This window comes from Leucoraja erinacea, chromosome 39 (assembly GCF_028641065.1).
Source record: "Leucoraja erinacea ecotype New England chromosome 39, Leri_hhj_1, whole genome shotgun sequence".
NCBI classification, from domain to species: Eukaryota; Metazoa; Chordata; class Chondrichthyes; order Rajiformes; family Rajidae; genus Leucoraja; species Leucoraja erinaceus.
The window spans coordinates 7423719-7438168 of record NC_073415.1 but is presented as its reverse complement, the minus strand read 5'-3'; the positions used below and the strand labels follow the sequence as shown (position 1 = coordinate 7438168).

At 45.4% G+C, this 14450-nt stretch overlaps 1 protein-coding gene across 1 annotated transcript in view; it reads left to right on the top strand.

The window, feature by feature from the left end:
- Nucleotides 1–291: 291 nt before the first annotated feature.
- Nucleotides 292–14450, top strand: part of LOC129714491 (proto-oncogene vav-like) — a 65593-nt gene continuing 51434 nt past the window's right edge. Inside the window, exon 1 of the mRNA XM_055664132.1 lies at nucleotides 292–681. Within this exon, the coding sequence (XP_055520107.1) occupies nucleotides 478–681 (204 nt within the window). The 5' untranslated portion in view covers nucleotides 292–477. The remainder of the gene's footprint in view (nucleotides 682–14450) is intronic.

Genomic DNA, 14450 nt, shown 5'->3' with positions numbered 1-14450 from the left:
TCGGTCCTAAAAGATTTCCCCCTTATCCTTAAACAGTGACCCCTTGTTTAGCCCTGAGAGCTCTATATAACTCTCTCTTGAAAACATCCAGTGAATCGGCCTCCACCGCCTTCTGTGGCAGGGAATTCCACAGATGTCTGGGTGAAAAAGTGTTTCCTTATTATGCAAAACAGTAACGAAGGAACCAGGCTATTGTTTGCAAAGCCCTCTGGTGGTTGACGTTCAGCCACTGTGGAGGGGACTACAAATCCCAGAGTGCTTGGTGGCTGAGCAAGCGAAGCTTTTATTCAACTCTTGGCAGAGGAAGGAACTGGTGGTTAAGCAAGCTGCTCTCTGTACAGGAGGGAATAAAGAACGGAAGCATTGCTAGCAGGTGCCGTTGGGTTTGTCTCGACTGAATTCTCTCGTGCTCCTGCTGCCGCCCTCTCTCCGACCCGTACCGGCTCGGCTTGGCTCGACTTGGTTTGGTGGTGGGAGATGGAGCATTGGAGGCAGTGCGCCAACTGGCTTATCAACTGCAAGGTGCTGCCGCCCAACCACCGCGTAACCTGGGACAACGCTCAAGTGTGTGACCTCGCTTGGGCGCTGAGGGATGGAGTCCTTCTCTGCCAGCTTCTCAACAACCTGCAACCTCACTCCATCAACCTCAAGGAGATCAACCTACGACCTCAGATGTCCCAGGTGGGTTCAAACCCTTTGCTGACCCTCCCCCCCCTTCCAACCCATCTCCACCTTGGTTCCCTTACCTCAGGCTGGTGGGCCTTGGGTTAGGGATAAAGCCCCTCAGAATGGCAGGCATGGGCATGAATTGAATTGAATTGCATACATTTTTAATTGAATTGAATAAATTTAATTAGCCAAATGTTGATAAAAATGCTGGAGAAACTCAGCGGGTGAGGCAGCATCTATGGAGCAAAATAATTCCTTCTCTCCATAGATGCTGCCTCACCCGCTGAGTTTCTCCAGCATTTTTGTCTACCTTCGATTTTTCCAGCATCTGCAGTTCCTTCTTAAAAATGTTATGTCAAGTATGTACCCATACAAGGAATTTGCCTCGGTGCTTTGCTCGCAAATAACAACACAAGATACAGTAGACAATTAAAAATAAAACATTATAATTGAATTATAATATAATAGCCCTGTCCCACTGTACGAGTTCATTCCAAGAGCTCTCCCGAGTTTTAAAAAAAATCAAACTCGTGGTAGGCACGGAGAATGAACGTAGCGGGTACGTCGGAGCTCGGGGACGTCTCTTAGCGGCTCGTTACGCTAACGGAAGGTACTCGGGAAGACTCGCTAACGGCAGGTAAGCACGGGAAGACTCGTGAAGATTTTTTCAACATGTTGAAAAATGTCCACGAGAGCCCCGAGTACCGACGAGTGGCCATTACCGTAAATCTCCGAGTTCGAATCAGGGCAAACTCGGGAGAGGTTATGGAATGAACTCGTACCGTGGGACAGGGGTTTTACCAAGACAATGCAAACCTCGCAATTCACACCCATGCCTCTTGTCTTTTCAGTTCTGGACTTTGTCCAACCATCTGCTGATCAGAATCTACAGCCCTCTCCCTCACCAGTCTCAACCTATTACCTGCTGGACCTTGTCCTGCCCCTCCTCTCTTCCAGCTTTCATGCTCCCCCCCCCCCCCCCCCCCCCCCCCCGACAAGAAAGGTCCTGACCCGAAATGTTCACTGTCCATATTGTCCAGGGATGCTGCCTGATCTGCTGAGTTATTCCAGCACTTTGTACCTACTTGTGGTTCACTTGTAAGAGATACTTTGCTGGACTAAGGTATCTTTCCCTGACTTTCCCCCCTGCTCCGGCCTGTATCAGTTATAAAAGTCTGGGCGGCACGGTGGCGCAGCGGTAGAGTTGCTGCCTTACAGAGCCAGAGACCCGTGTTTGATCCTGACTGCGGGTGCTGTCTGTACGGAGTATGTACGTTCTCCCTGTGACCGTGTGGGTTTTCTCCGGGCGCTCTGGCTTTCTCCCACACTCCAAAGACGCACGGGTTTTTGTAGGTTAATTTGGCTTCTGTAAATTTTGTTAGGGCGTGTAGGATTGAATTAGTGTACGAGTGATCGTTGGTTGGCCAAGACTCAGTGGGCAGAATGGCCTGCTTCCATGCTGTAAGGTCACAAGATCATAGAAACATAGAAACATAGAAATTAGGTGCAGGAGTAGGCCATTCGGCCCTTCGAGCCTGCACCGCCATTCAATATGATCATGGCTGATCATCAACTCAGTATCCCGTACCTGCCTTCTCTCCATACCCTCTGATCCCCTTAGCCACAAGGGCCACATCCAACTCCCTCTTAAATATAGCCAATGAACTGTCCTCAACTACCCTCTGTGGCAGAGAGTTCCAGAGATTCACCACTCTCTGTGTGATCATCAGGAATAGGAGTAGAATTAGGCCATTCAGCCCATCAAGTCTATTTGCCATTCAATCGTGGCTGATCTATCTATCCCTCCAATTGAATTTATTTCCCTCCAAACCCCATTCTCCTGCCTACTCCCCATAACCTCTGACACCTGCACTAATCAAGAATCTATCTATCTCTGCCTTAAAAATATCCACTGACTTGGCCTCTACAGCCTCCTGTGGCAAAGAATTCCACAGATTCACCACCCTCTGACTAAAGAAATTCCTCCTCATCTCCTTCCTAAAAGAACCTCCTTTAATTCTGAGGCTGTGCCCTCTAGTCCTAGACTCTCCCACTGTAGTTCTAAGCTAAACTAAAGTCAACTTGAAAAGGGAAGGAAGGGACTCTTCAGTCTGCAGTCTGAAGAAGGGTCCCGACCTGAAACGTTGCCTATCCATGTTCTCCAGAGATGCTGCCTGACTCGCTGAGTTACTCCAGCACTTTGTGTCCTTCCTCAGTTAGTTAGTTAGTCATCTATGCAGTTTGTCAGCACTGGAGTTACTCAACAATGGAATTCATCAGCAGTAGAGTCAGTCAGTAATGCTCCATGCTTCCCCATTACGTAATCTCTTGGGTTAAACATATCACAAACTTGCCCAATTTTCCTGTAATTGCATTAATGTCTTCACGTTAAAACAGAGGCCAATGAATTGCATTAAAAGTCATTACATAGCATTTATCACAAGGCTGAGTGGCCACTTAAAACACAGCACAGTTTTTAGTTTAGTTTAGTTTAATGATACAACGCGAAACAGGCCCTTCGGCCCACCAAGTCCGCGCCGACCAGCGACTCCCTACACATTAATGGGGCCTGTCCCACTGTACGAGTTAATTCAAGAGTTCTCCCGAGTTTGCCCTGATTCGAACTCGGAGATTTATGGTAATGGCCACTCGTATTTTGTTGTCTCTGTACTGTACACTGACAATGACAATTAAAATTGAATCTGAATCTGAATCTGAATCGTAGGTACTCAGAGCTCTTTTTCAACATGTTGCCAAATCTTCACAATCTTCCCGAGCTTACCGCGTTTCCCCAGTACCTGCCGTTAGCGTTACGAGCCGCTAAGAGACGTCCCCGAGCTCCGACGTACCCGCTAAGTACATTCTACGTGCTTAAAAACTCGGGAGAGCTCTTGAATTACCTCGTACAGTGGGACAGCCCTTTAACACTATCCTACACACACTAGGGACATTTTACATTTATACCAAGCCAATTAACCTACAAACCAGCACATCTTTGGAGTGTGGGGGGAAACTGAAGATCTTGGAGAAAACCATGCATGTCACGGGGAGAACGTACAGACTCCGTACAGACAGCATCTCGGGCGCTGTAAGGCAGCAACTCTACTGCTGCGCCACCAAGGCTTGGTGTTACAGTGAAACAAAGCAAGACATTTAGATACAGAGCAATATATCACTTTAAAACTGTGCAATGTATAAGCAATGGGCTATGAATCAGATTAAAACCTAATAATATATCACATTAATACACTGGGTACAATATGGCACTGAAACAGAGGGGATGCCGCACATTAAAGCAGGGCTGTGTATCACCTTGAAATACAGGCCAATATTGTATTAAAATTCTTTGCTGTAAAATGCAGAGTAATGCAGGATAAATGCAGCATTATACAACATAGAACATAAAACGTTTGACGGCAATGGGCCTGTACTCGCTGGAGTTTAGAAGAATGAGGGGGGGACCTCATTGAATAGTGAAGGGCTCAGATAGAGTGGATGTGGAGAGGATGTTTCCACTAGTGGCTAGAGGTCACAGCCTCAGAATTAAAGGACATTCCTTTCAGTAGCAGATGAGGAAGAATGTCTTTAGTCAGAGGGTGGTGAACCTGTGGAATTCTTTGTCACAGAAGGCTGTGGAGGCCAAGTCAGTGGATATTTTTTAAGGCAGAGATAGATAGATTCTTGATTAGTACATGTGTCAGGGTTATGGGGAGAAGGCAGGAGAATGGGGTTAGGAGGGAGAGATAGATCAGCCATGATTGAATGGAGAGTAGACTTGATGGGCCGAATGGCCTAATTCTGCTCCTATCACTTATGACCTTATGACATGAACAGGACAACCACAGGATGCCTGTGGTCACCATGAGATTAATTTAAACCATGCATCTGCCAACATGGTCTACTAGTCGCGACTGTTTATTGTTTATTGAAGTTCCCGTTAAACATTGCCATCAGATCAGCTTCCACCATTTACCCTGAAAGATCGGTCCTGTTACCAATTATTCCTTGTGTAAATAGTCGATGCAGGTTGCTGAAAATTTTCAACGCGTTGAAAATCCAGCGGTGACCAGAAAGACACTACGACTCTTTGGGTGACTGAGGAGATGACTCACGACCATACAGGCGATATGTCGCGGGGTGAAGCCTGTACGGTCATGAGTAGTCGCCTAAAGAGTCGTACCTTGTTCTGGTTGCCGCTGGATTTTCAACATGTTGAAAATTTTCAGCGACCTGCTGCGACTATGACGGGTGTCGGCAGTCCCCGAAAAAGTTGCGTAAGTGGGACAGCCCCTTAAACTCTCAAGAATTTCCACCATAGGATCAAGATTCCAACTATTTACTATATCTATGCCTCACATCATGTTATTTAGTTTAGTTTAGTTTAGTTTAATTTAGTTTAGTTTTGCGATACAGCATGGAAACAGGCCCTTCGAACCAGAATGGATTATCTTCGGAATATCGGAAGGTAACCCTGAACTAAACGTGTTTCAGAAGAATTTATTTAATTACGGGCTAATAATGGGAAAAAAGCTTATACTTAAATTCTGGAAAAATGCGCCGACACCAACAATAAAAATGTGGATATCAAATATGTTTGAAACATTACATTTGGAAGAGATGAGATTCCTCTTAGCAGGTAAAGCAGACCAATTCCAAATAGACGTGGTCTATGTTTCTGGACCTATCTGGATATGAAGTGCAATAGTAATTTAAATAAACAAATAAATAAATAAATGGTATCAGGACCTGGTAACGGGAGGTAAAACAACAAAAACAGACTTGGTTGGTAGTCCCCTTTCTGCGGAGTTTAATGTTATAATAGAGCGATTGTTCCTATTTTCTTTTTCTTTCTTTTCTACGATCTATTTTCTCACTTTACTTCCTTCTCTAACTTCTTTTCTAAGGGGCTTTCTTTTCCCAACACTCTTGCACTTCACGACTCTCGCGCACTTTCTTTACTTTCCTTACTTCTACCTTTTTCTTAAAGCTCAAAAAAAATGAAGCGGTACAAAAAATGTATTAAGATATATGTGTTGTGTAGTATTGTAATTTACCGTACTTCTAATAAAAATAAAATTAAAAAAAAAAAAAAAAAAAAAAAAAAAGAAACAGGCCCTTCGGCCCACCGAGTCCGTGCCGACCATTGGTCACTGGTAACTCTAGCTCTGTGTTATCCCAGTTATGCAGCCTACACACTAGGGGTAATTTACAGAAGCCAATTAACTTACAAAGCTGCACGTCCTTGGGATGTGGGAGGATGCTGGATCACCCGGAGAAAAGCCATGTGGTCACAGGGAGAATGTACAAACTCAATACTAGGCAGCACCCGTAGTCAGGATCGAACCTGGGTCTCTGTGAGGCAGCAATCTGCTGTGTGGCCCCATGCAATTCTATCAGGTTTCCTCTCAATTACAGAGTCTGCATGACCCTCCGATCCAGGAAAAACCCTGCTTAACCTCTCCTGCACCCTCACCTAAATCTTCACATCCTTCCTGTAATGGGGCTACCAGAACAGCACACAAAACTCCAAATTGGCCCAACCAAATTTGTATACAGTTCAAAGCTTTCCCAAGATTCAAGAGATTGTCATGTGTCCCTGATAGGACAATTAAATTCTTGCTTTGCTTCAGCACAACAGAACATAGTAGGCATTGACTACAAAACAGATCAGTGTGTCCATATACCATTATATAAATATATACACACATGAATAAATAAACTGATAGTGCAAATAACAGATTATGGGCAGAGTTTTGTTCAGAGGTTTGTCCAAGACTAATGTTCAGAGTTTTGTCCGAGCCAGGTTTAATAGCCTGATGGCTGTGGGAAAGTAGCTATTCCTGAACCTGGTTGTTGCAGTCTTCTTGGTCGTTGCAACACTACTTCCCAACTTTTATATTCAATGCCTTGACCAAAGAAGACATGTATGTCGTAGCCTCTCTTTATCACTAATAACTTGTGTTGCAACATTCAGGGTACTATGGACCAGTAAGTTCTCTCTCTTTCTCTACATCAATGCTCCTCAGGATCCTGTTGAATCATTCCCTCTTCTATTTGATCTCCCAAAATGAGAGACCACATACCCATCTGGATTAAACCCCATCTCCCATTTCTCCATCCATCTTTCCAACAGATTTATATCCTGCTGTGTTCTTTGACAAACTTCTTCAGTATCCACTAATTTTCCAATTTTTGTTCCATCCTGACTACGGATGCTGTCTGTACAGAGTTCATACATTCTCCCTGTGACCTGCGTGGGTTTTCTCCTGGTGCTCCGGTTTCCTCCCAAAGACATACGGGTTTGTAGGTTAATTAGCGTTGGTAAAATTGTAAATTGTCCCCGGTGTGTGTAGGATAGTGTTAAGCCCCTGTCCCACTTAGGAAACCTGAACGGAAACCTCTGGAGACTTTGCGCCCCACCCAAGGTTTCCGTGCGGTTCCCGGAGGTTCCTGGAGGTTTTTGTCAGTTTCCCTACCTGCAACCTCCGGCAACCACCTGCAACCTCCGGCAACCACCTGCAACCTCCGGGAACCGCACGGAAACCTTGGGTGGGGCGCAAAGTCTCCAGAGGTTTCCGTTCAGGTTTCCTAAGTGGGACAGGGTGTGCGAGGTGATGGCTGGTCGGCGCAGACTCGGTGGGCCGAAGGGCCTGTTTCCGCGCTGTGTCGCTGAACTAAAGAGGTAGTGACTAGTCATAACTTCAGCACACAGAAAAACCACAAGATCAGAGATGACCCATTGTTGCTTGAGACAGAGTCACAACAAAACTAACACAACTCTGCTGGACTGCAGGTGCCACCACTGAATTCTGAAGCAAGGTGACAGTGCGATTCTGTACTGCCTGGTGTTCGGGCATGGTGGCCCAGCTGGTTGAGCCACTGCCTCCCAGCGCCAGAGACCCGGGTTTGATCCTGACCTCGTGTGCTGGCTATGTGGAGTTTGCACGTTCAACCTGTGACCTCGTGGGTTTCCTCCGGGTGCTCCGGCTCCGCATGCCACGGATGTGCGGGTTTGTCGGTTAATTGGCCCTCTGTAAGTTGCCCCTAGTGTGTAGGGAGTACATGAAAAATTGGGATAGCATAGAACTATCCGAGAAGGCTTGTATACAAAAAGAGGGATGTAATGTGAGGCTCTATAAGGCACTGGTCAGGCCACATCTGGAGTATTGTGAGCAATTTTGGGCACTATATCTGAGGAAGGATATGCTGGCCCTGGTGAGGGTCCAGTTTCTGTGCTGTACCTCTGAGCTAAAAAAACTAAACCAAACTTGCGGGCAGGAGTTAGAATAGTTTCTTATGGGGGACTCACAGGGGAAGGGAGTACAGCAGAACAATACTCCGCTTACTGTAGACGATTGCAGAAGTTCAGCTGTGAATTGAAAGTGAAATATGCAAAATGAGGGCGCAATGTGGAACACTGAGAGGCAACGCATTCTGTGCAAAGGTTGAGGAACTACTGCACGTTCTAAAAGCAGCTGCATGCTCTACACATGCAGCAAAACCACTGCACTGTGAATGCGTATGCTTGTTTTAACCTGAGCCCCGTAAAAAAATAAGGTTCTTGAGGCTAGACACAAAAAGCTGGAGTAACTCAGCGGGACAGGCAGCATCTCTGGAGAGAAGGAATGGGTGACGTTTCGGGTCAAGACCCTTCGACTATCTTTGATTGGACTTTACAGGTTTTATCTTGCACTAAACATTATTCCCTTATCATGTATATCAAGAGTCAAGTGTGTTTTATTGTCATATGTACCAGACGGGACAATGAAATTCTTACTTGCTGCAGCACAACAGATAAAGTTAATATGTAAACATTGTATAAAATGGGAAAAAAAAGAAAAAGTTCAATAAATAACAAATACAGTGCAAATAACAAATAATAATAGACTTTTGCAGTATGTGTGGATATTTGAACGATTTTTTCTTGTTTATTATACTGTCCACAGTGTACTATGTTTACATATTCAGTTGTGCTGCTGGAAGTAAGAATTATATTGTTCTTTCTGGCACATATGACAATAAAACATTCTTGATTTGATTTCACATGAAACTTGTGTCACCGGCCCGGCTAATGGATACGGTTTCTCTTTGTGCCGTGAAAATGTTGCAACTTCTGAAATACATGCCCGCCAGCCACGTAAATCGAACTATTCAAATCCACATCCTCTATTTCAAGAGGTTCCTCGGTCAATGTCAATAGATATATCATTCGTCAGAATATTCTAGTGGCTTCTAGTTCCCTTCGAAACTAATAACACACTGCAGCCCTGTAACAAATACTGATGTGAAAATTAGCTTTGAGCTAAGAGACTAACAGAATATCCTCTGTGGAAATGCTGAGCAAAAAAGTTCTGATTGCCTACCCAGTCTCATAATTTTATCTACTTCTTTCAAGTATAAAAACAGGAATAAAAACGTATATATTTCTTTCAAGTCCTCTCCCATCGAGCAAAAGGTACGGAAGTGTGTAAACACACACACCCAGATTCAGGGGCAGTTTCTTCCCAGCTGTTATCAGGCAACTGAACCATCCTACCAACTTCTTTTCTTCTTGTGTATGGCGTGCACAGCCTAAAGTTGTAGGACAACTTGTTCTATTTGATTTTATTTGATTGTGCACGCCAGGTTGATTGCATTCGTCGAAACAGGGCGGACCACGTGAAGGTTGCAATCTCCTACCCCATCCTACCAACAACTAAAGAGCAGTGTGGGAAGGAGATGCAGATACTGATTTAATCTGAAGTTGGGCACAAAAAGCTGGAGTAACTCAGCGGGACAGGCAGCATCTCTGGAGAAAAGGAATGGGTGACGTTTCGGGTCGAGACCCTTCTTCAGAGCAGTCCTGAACTACTATCTACCTGTGCGTGGAGTTAGATCAGCGTGGAGAAAATACTCCCTGGTGTGCCACAGGTACTGACCTCCCCACCATCGAAGGGATCTACAGGAGGCGCTGCCTCAAATAGGCATCACCCAGGACCCACAACACCCTGGCCGTGATCTCATTTCACTTCTGCCATCGGTTAGAAGGTGCAGAAGTCTCCAGGTTCAGCAGCAGCTTCTTCCCTGCAACCACCAGGCTCTTGAACACTAGAAACACCAAACTAACCATCAAACTATGGCACTGTATTGGTTGCAGTAGGGACTTCAGGCTTTTGTCTTGTTTTGCACTAATATTTTTATTAATTTATCAAACTTTTTTTGTTCACTTATCCACTGAGTATTGTGTTTACAGACCAGTTATGCTGCTGCGAGTAAGAATGTCATTGTTCAGGTTTGGGACCTATGACAATTAAACATTCTTGACTTGACTCTTGGGGTATTAAACAGAGTGAGATTCATAATAATAATCATAATTGATAGGAGCAGAATTAGGCCATTCGGCCCATCACGTCTACTCCACCATTCAATCATAGCTGACCTATCTCTCCCTCCTAGCCCCACTCCCCTGGCCAGACTTACAATTGAAATGAGGAGGCTTTTATCAAAGGGAAGAGAGTTACCTTTATTGGAAGCTTCCTCAAATATCGTTAACTGAGCTGTTTTCTGGGTCATGTGGACCTGAGGCCATTATCAGGCCAGACTGATTTGTATTTATTGTGTTTAATAGCCTGATGAAGCTGTTCCTGAACCTGGAGCCATGGTTTTCAGATTGCTCCGAATGCTCCAGTCTCTTCCCACATTTCAAAGACGTGCAGGATTTGGGCATTCCCTCTCTCTATCCCTCCCCTACCCAAGTTGCACTAGCTTCTCATTTTCACCCTACAAACAGCTAACAATGGCCTCTTTCCTTTATCATCGTAACTTTTTTGCATGTCTTTTATTCTCTTAGCCTTGTAGGTCAATTGGCGTCTGTAAATTGTCCCCTAGTGTGTAGGATGTGAAACTGGGGTAACATAGCATTAGTGTGTAGGTGATCGGTGGTCACAGATAACTGAATCATCCCACCACAAGCAGAGAGCAGTGCTGAACTACTAGCTACCTCTTTGATGACCCGCGGACTATCCTTAATCGGACTTGAATGCACTAAACGTTATTTCCTTATCATGTATCTGTACACTGTGAAGGGCTCGATTGTAACCATGCATTGTCTTTCTGCTGACTGGTTAGCACGCAACAAAGCTTTTCACTGTACCTGGGTACACGTGACAATAAACTCAACGGAACTGAACTGGTCGGCTGATGGGCCTGTTTCCACTCTATATCTCCAAACTAAACTAAACTAAACTAAACTAAACTAACAACTTAACTTAACTTAACTTAACTTGACTTGACTTGACTTGACTTGACTTGACTTGACTTGACTTGACTTGACTTGACTTGACTTGACTTGACTTGACTTGACTTGACTTAACTTGACTTGACTTGACTTGACTTGACTTGACTTGACTTGACTTGACTTGATTTGACTTGACTTAACTTAACTAACTTAACTTAACTTAACTTAACTATACAATACTCCTTCTTCTTGTGAATGAAGCATAAACCAAAGGAATAGTTAGATCTCAAGCCGGGTGTTGAGCAGCCAGGTTGTTGTCTCTGTTGGTGTCAATGTCTGCCAGGCCCTGACACAGCTCCGTTTGGTGGGTGGTAGAGCGGGCACCCAGAGATGTCATGGTTGGCTGTCTGTGTTGGTCTGCTCCGCATTCACAGGCTGGGCTCTGGCGGAGGGAGTCCCCATCTCCACACGCTGGCGTTGAAACACCCAACTCCAGTACCAAGTCTGTTGAGCTTCACCTACGCTCCTCCGGGGAGGTCAGATCCTGGACAGCTGTTATCTGGTGAAGAGATGTAGCAGTGTAATGGAGATGAGGTTGCCTTCCACTCCTGTGACCACTGGTGGCCATCCAGTGTGTTTTTGGTACAGTATGGTTTGGTCGGTATAGTATAGTATATTCTATTCCAGAACAAGGAGTCACAGTTTAAGGATAAGGCGGAAATCTTTTCGGACCGAAACATTTTTCACACAGAGAGTGGTGAATCTGTGGAATTCTCTGCCACAGAGGGTAGTTGAGGCCACCGTTCATTGGCCATATTTAAGAGGGAGTTAGATGTGGCTCTTGTGGCTAAAGGTATCAGGGGATATGGAGAGAAGGCAGGGATGGGATACTGAGTTGGATGATCAGCCATGATCATATTGAATGGCGGTGCAGGCTCGAAGGGCCGAATGGCCTCTACTCCTGCACCTATTGTCTATGTTTCTATGTCTATACGATACCAAAACTAAACTAAGTTAAACTAAACCGAATGATATTACACTATTCCAAACTAAACTAAACTGAACTAACTTGAATTGTTGAATTTCAATTCACTGTGACAGGAGTGGTGAAGGTAAGTTGTCCCTGTTATACAGTATATGCCATGTCGCACATTTCTTCTCTGTAACCAGGATTGTGCAATGAAAGATTGGCGTCACGTGTAATGTTGCCAGCACATTCTTGGTAATATAAACCCACCATAGAGTGAGGAAAGTTTGTGAAAGCTTTACAGCAGTGCCGCTGATATATATAGCCAATTACAGGATTAACGTTGCATTTGGCCACACAAAGGAGATGCATGATTTTCCAGTTGATATGGCACAAAGAAAAGGAATTCACTTACACATCAAGCAGGAAGGTGGTTCCATTGTTGGGAAATTTGCAAATTCTTTGTTCTTCACAAAAAATACCTGCAGTGATATTGGAGACACGAGGAACCGCAGATGCCGGAATAGTGAGGAAAAGCGCTGCAGTAACTCAGCAGATCAGGCAGCAACTCTGGAGAAAATGGATGTTTCGAGTCAGGGGTGTGTGAGGAAGCTAATTTTCTTACCCGAAACGTCCGTTTTCTCCAGAGATGCTGCCTGACCCGCTGAGTTACTGCAGCACTTTGTGTCTATCCTCAGTAGAGACCCGGGTTCGATCCTGACTACGGGTGCTGTCTGTACGGAGTTTGTACGTTCTCCCTGTTCTGGGTTTTCTGCGGGTGCTCCAGTTTCCTCCCACGCTCCAATGACGTGAAGCTTTGTAGGATAATTGGCTTCGGCAAGTTGAAAATTGTCGCTGGTGTGTAGGATAGTGCTAGTGTACCAGGTTATCGCTGGTCTGCGCGGTCCTGGGTGGTGGCCCGAAGATCCTGTTTCTATGCTGTATCTCTAAAGTCCAAAGCATGATTTTGGCTGTTGCTGCTTCTGGTCGTTACTGATCTGAGCCAACAACACTAATAAGGGACTAAGTGGTTGCTATTTATAATTATTTACTAGCCCAAAAGTATGCAGGCCATTCAAAAAGAAGGCTTCTCAACCCTATTCAGATGTCAAGTTTGCATAGATGTTATTAACTGAGTTATCGCAATGTGACAGAGCAGCCAAGGGCAAAGAACATAAAATAATACAACACAGAAACAAGCCCTTCGGCCCACAATACCTTTAGTCTTAAACCCCTGTCCCACTGTACGAGTTCAGTCCAAGAGCTCTCCCGAGTTTGCCCTGATTTGAACGCGGAGAGTTACAGTAATGGCCGCTCGTCGGTACTCAGGGCTCTCGTGGACATCTTTAGCGATAAGACAGAATTCCTCCTCATAGGCTCCAAATCCACACTCAGCAAAATCAATAACCCCACTCTCACCATCGACGGCACCACTGTCTCCCCATCTCCCCAGGCCCGCAACCTTGGCATGATCTTTGATTCCACCCTCTCCCTTGAGCCTCACATCCGCCATGTCATTAAAACCTCCTTCTTTCATCTCCGCAACATCGCCAAACTCAGACCCTCTCTCACACCTCCCGCTGCTGAAAGACTCATCCATGCCTTCATCTCCTCCTGACTGGACTATTGCAACTCACTTCTCCATGGCATCAGCTCCACTTACATCAACCGACTACAACTGGTCCAGAACGCAGCCGCCCGACTCATCACCCACACCAAATCCTGGCATCACATCACTCCAGTCCTCAAACAACTTCACTGGCTTCCCATCTCCCACCGGATCAACTACAAAATCCTGATCTCATTGGCCCTCACATGATCCATATCCCCTTATTCCCTTATCATGTGTCTATCTATACACTGTGGATGGCTTGATTGTGATCATGTATTGTCTTTCCGCTGACTGGTTAACACGCAACAAAAGCTTTTCACTGTACCTCGGTACACGTGGCAATGAATAAAACTGAAATTGTAATGCCCATGTCCCACTTAGGAAACCTGAACGGAAACCTCTGGAGACTTTGCGCCCCGCCCAAGGTTTCTGTGTGGTTCCCGGAGGTTCCCGGAGGTTTTTGTCAGTCTCCCTACCTGCTTCCACTACCTGCAACCTCCAGCAACCACCTGCAACCTCCAGGAACCGCACGGAAACCTTGGGTGGGGCGCAAAGTCTCCAGAGGTTTCCGTTCAGGTTTCCTAAGTGGGACAGTGGTATTAACTGAAGTGGATAGGAAAGGTGTGTGGGGAGTGGGTGGGGGGTGGTGGGGGATGGGGGGGAATAAATGTGCCAAATCCGGGCATGTGGGTCAAGCTCACATAGGCTACTTGATCAACGACCATGTTGGGCTGCAACTGCTTGTGTGCTATCTAAGTCTATGACACTATTCGGATGCCTACACTATCACATGTCCTGCCTGTACAGCAACACTTCCCCATAATTGTGGGTGACTGATGAAAATATTTGCTGTGTGCAGTTGCTGGGATTAGCAACCAAAGCCAATATGATTACTGGAAGATGATGGTGAAGAATTTTTCGTTTGAGTCTCTGAACCTACCCTGTGTTTCCAAGTACAGAACATTAAGGGTGGCACGGTGGTGCAG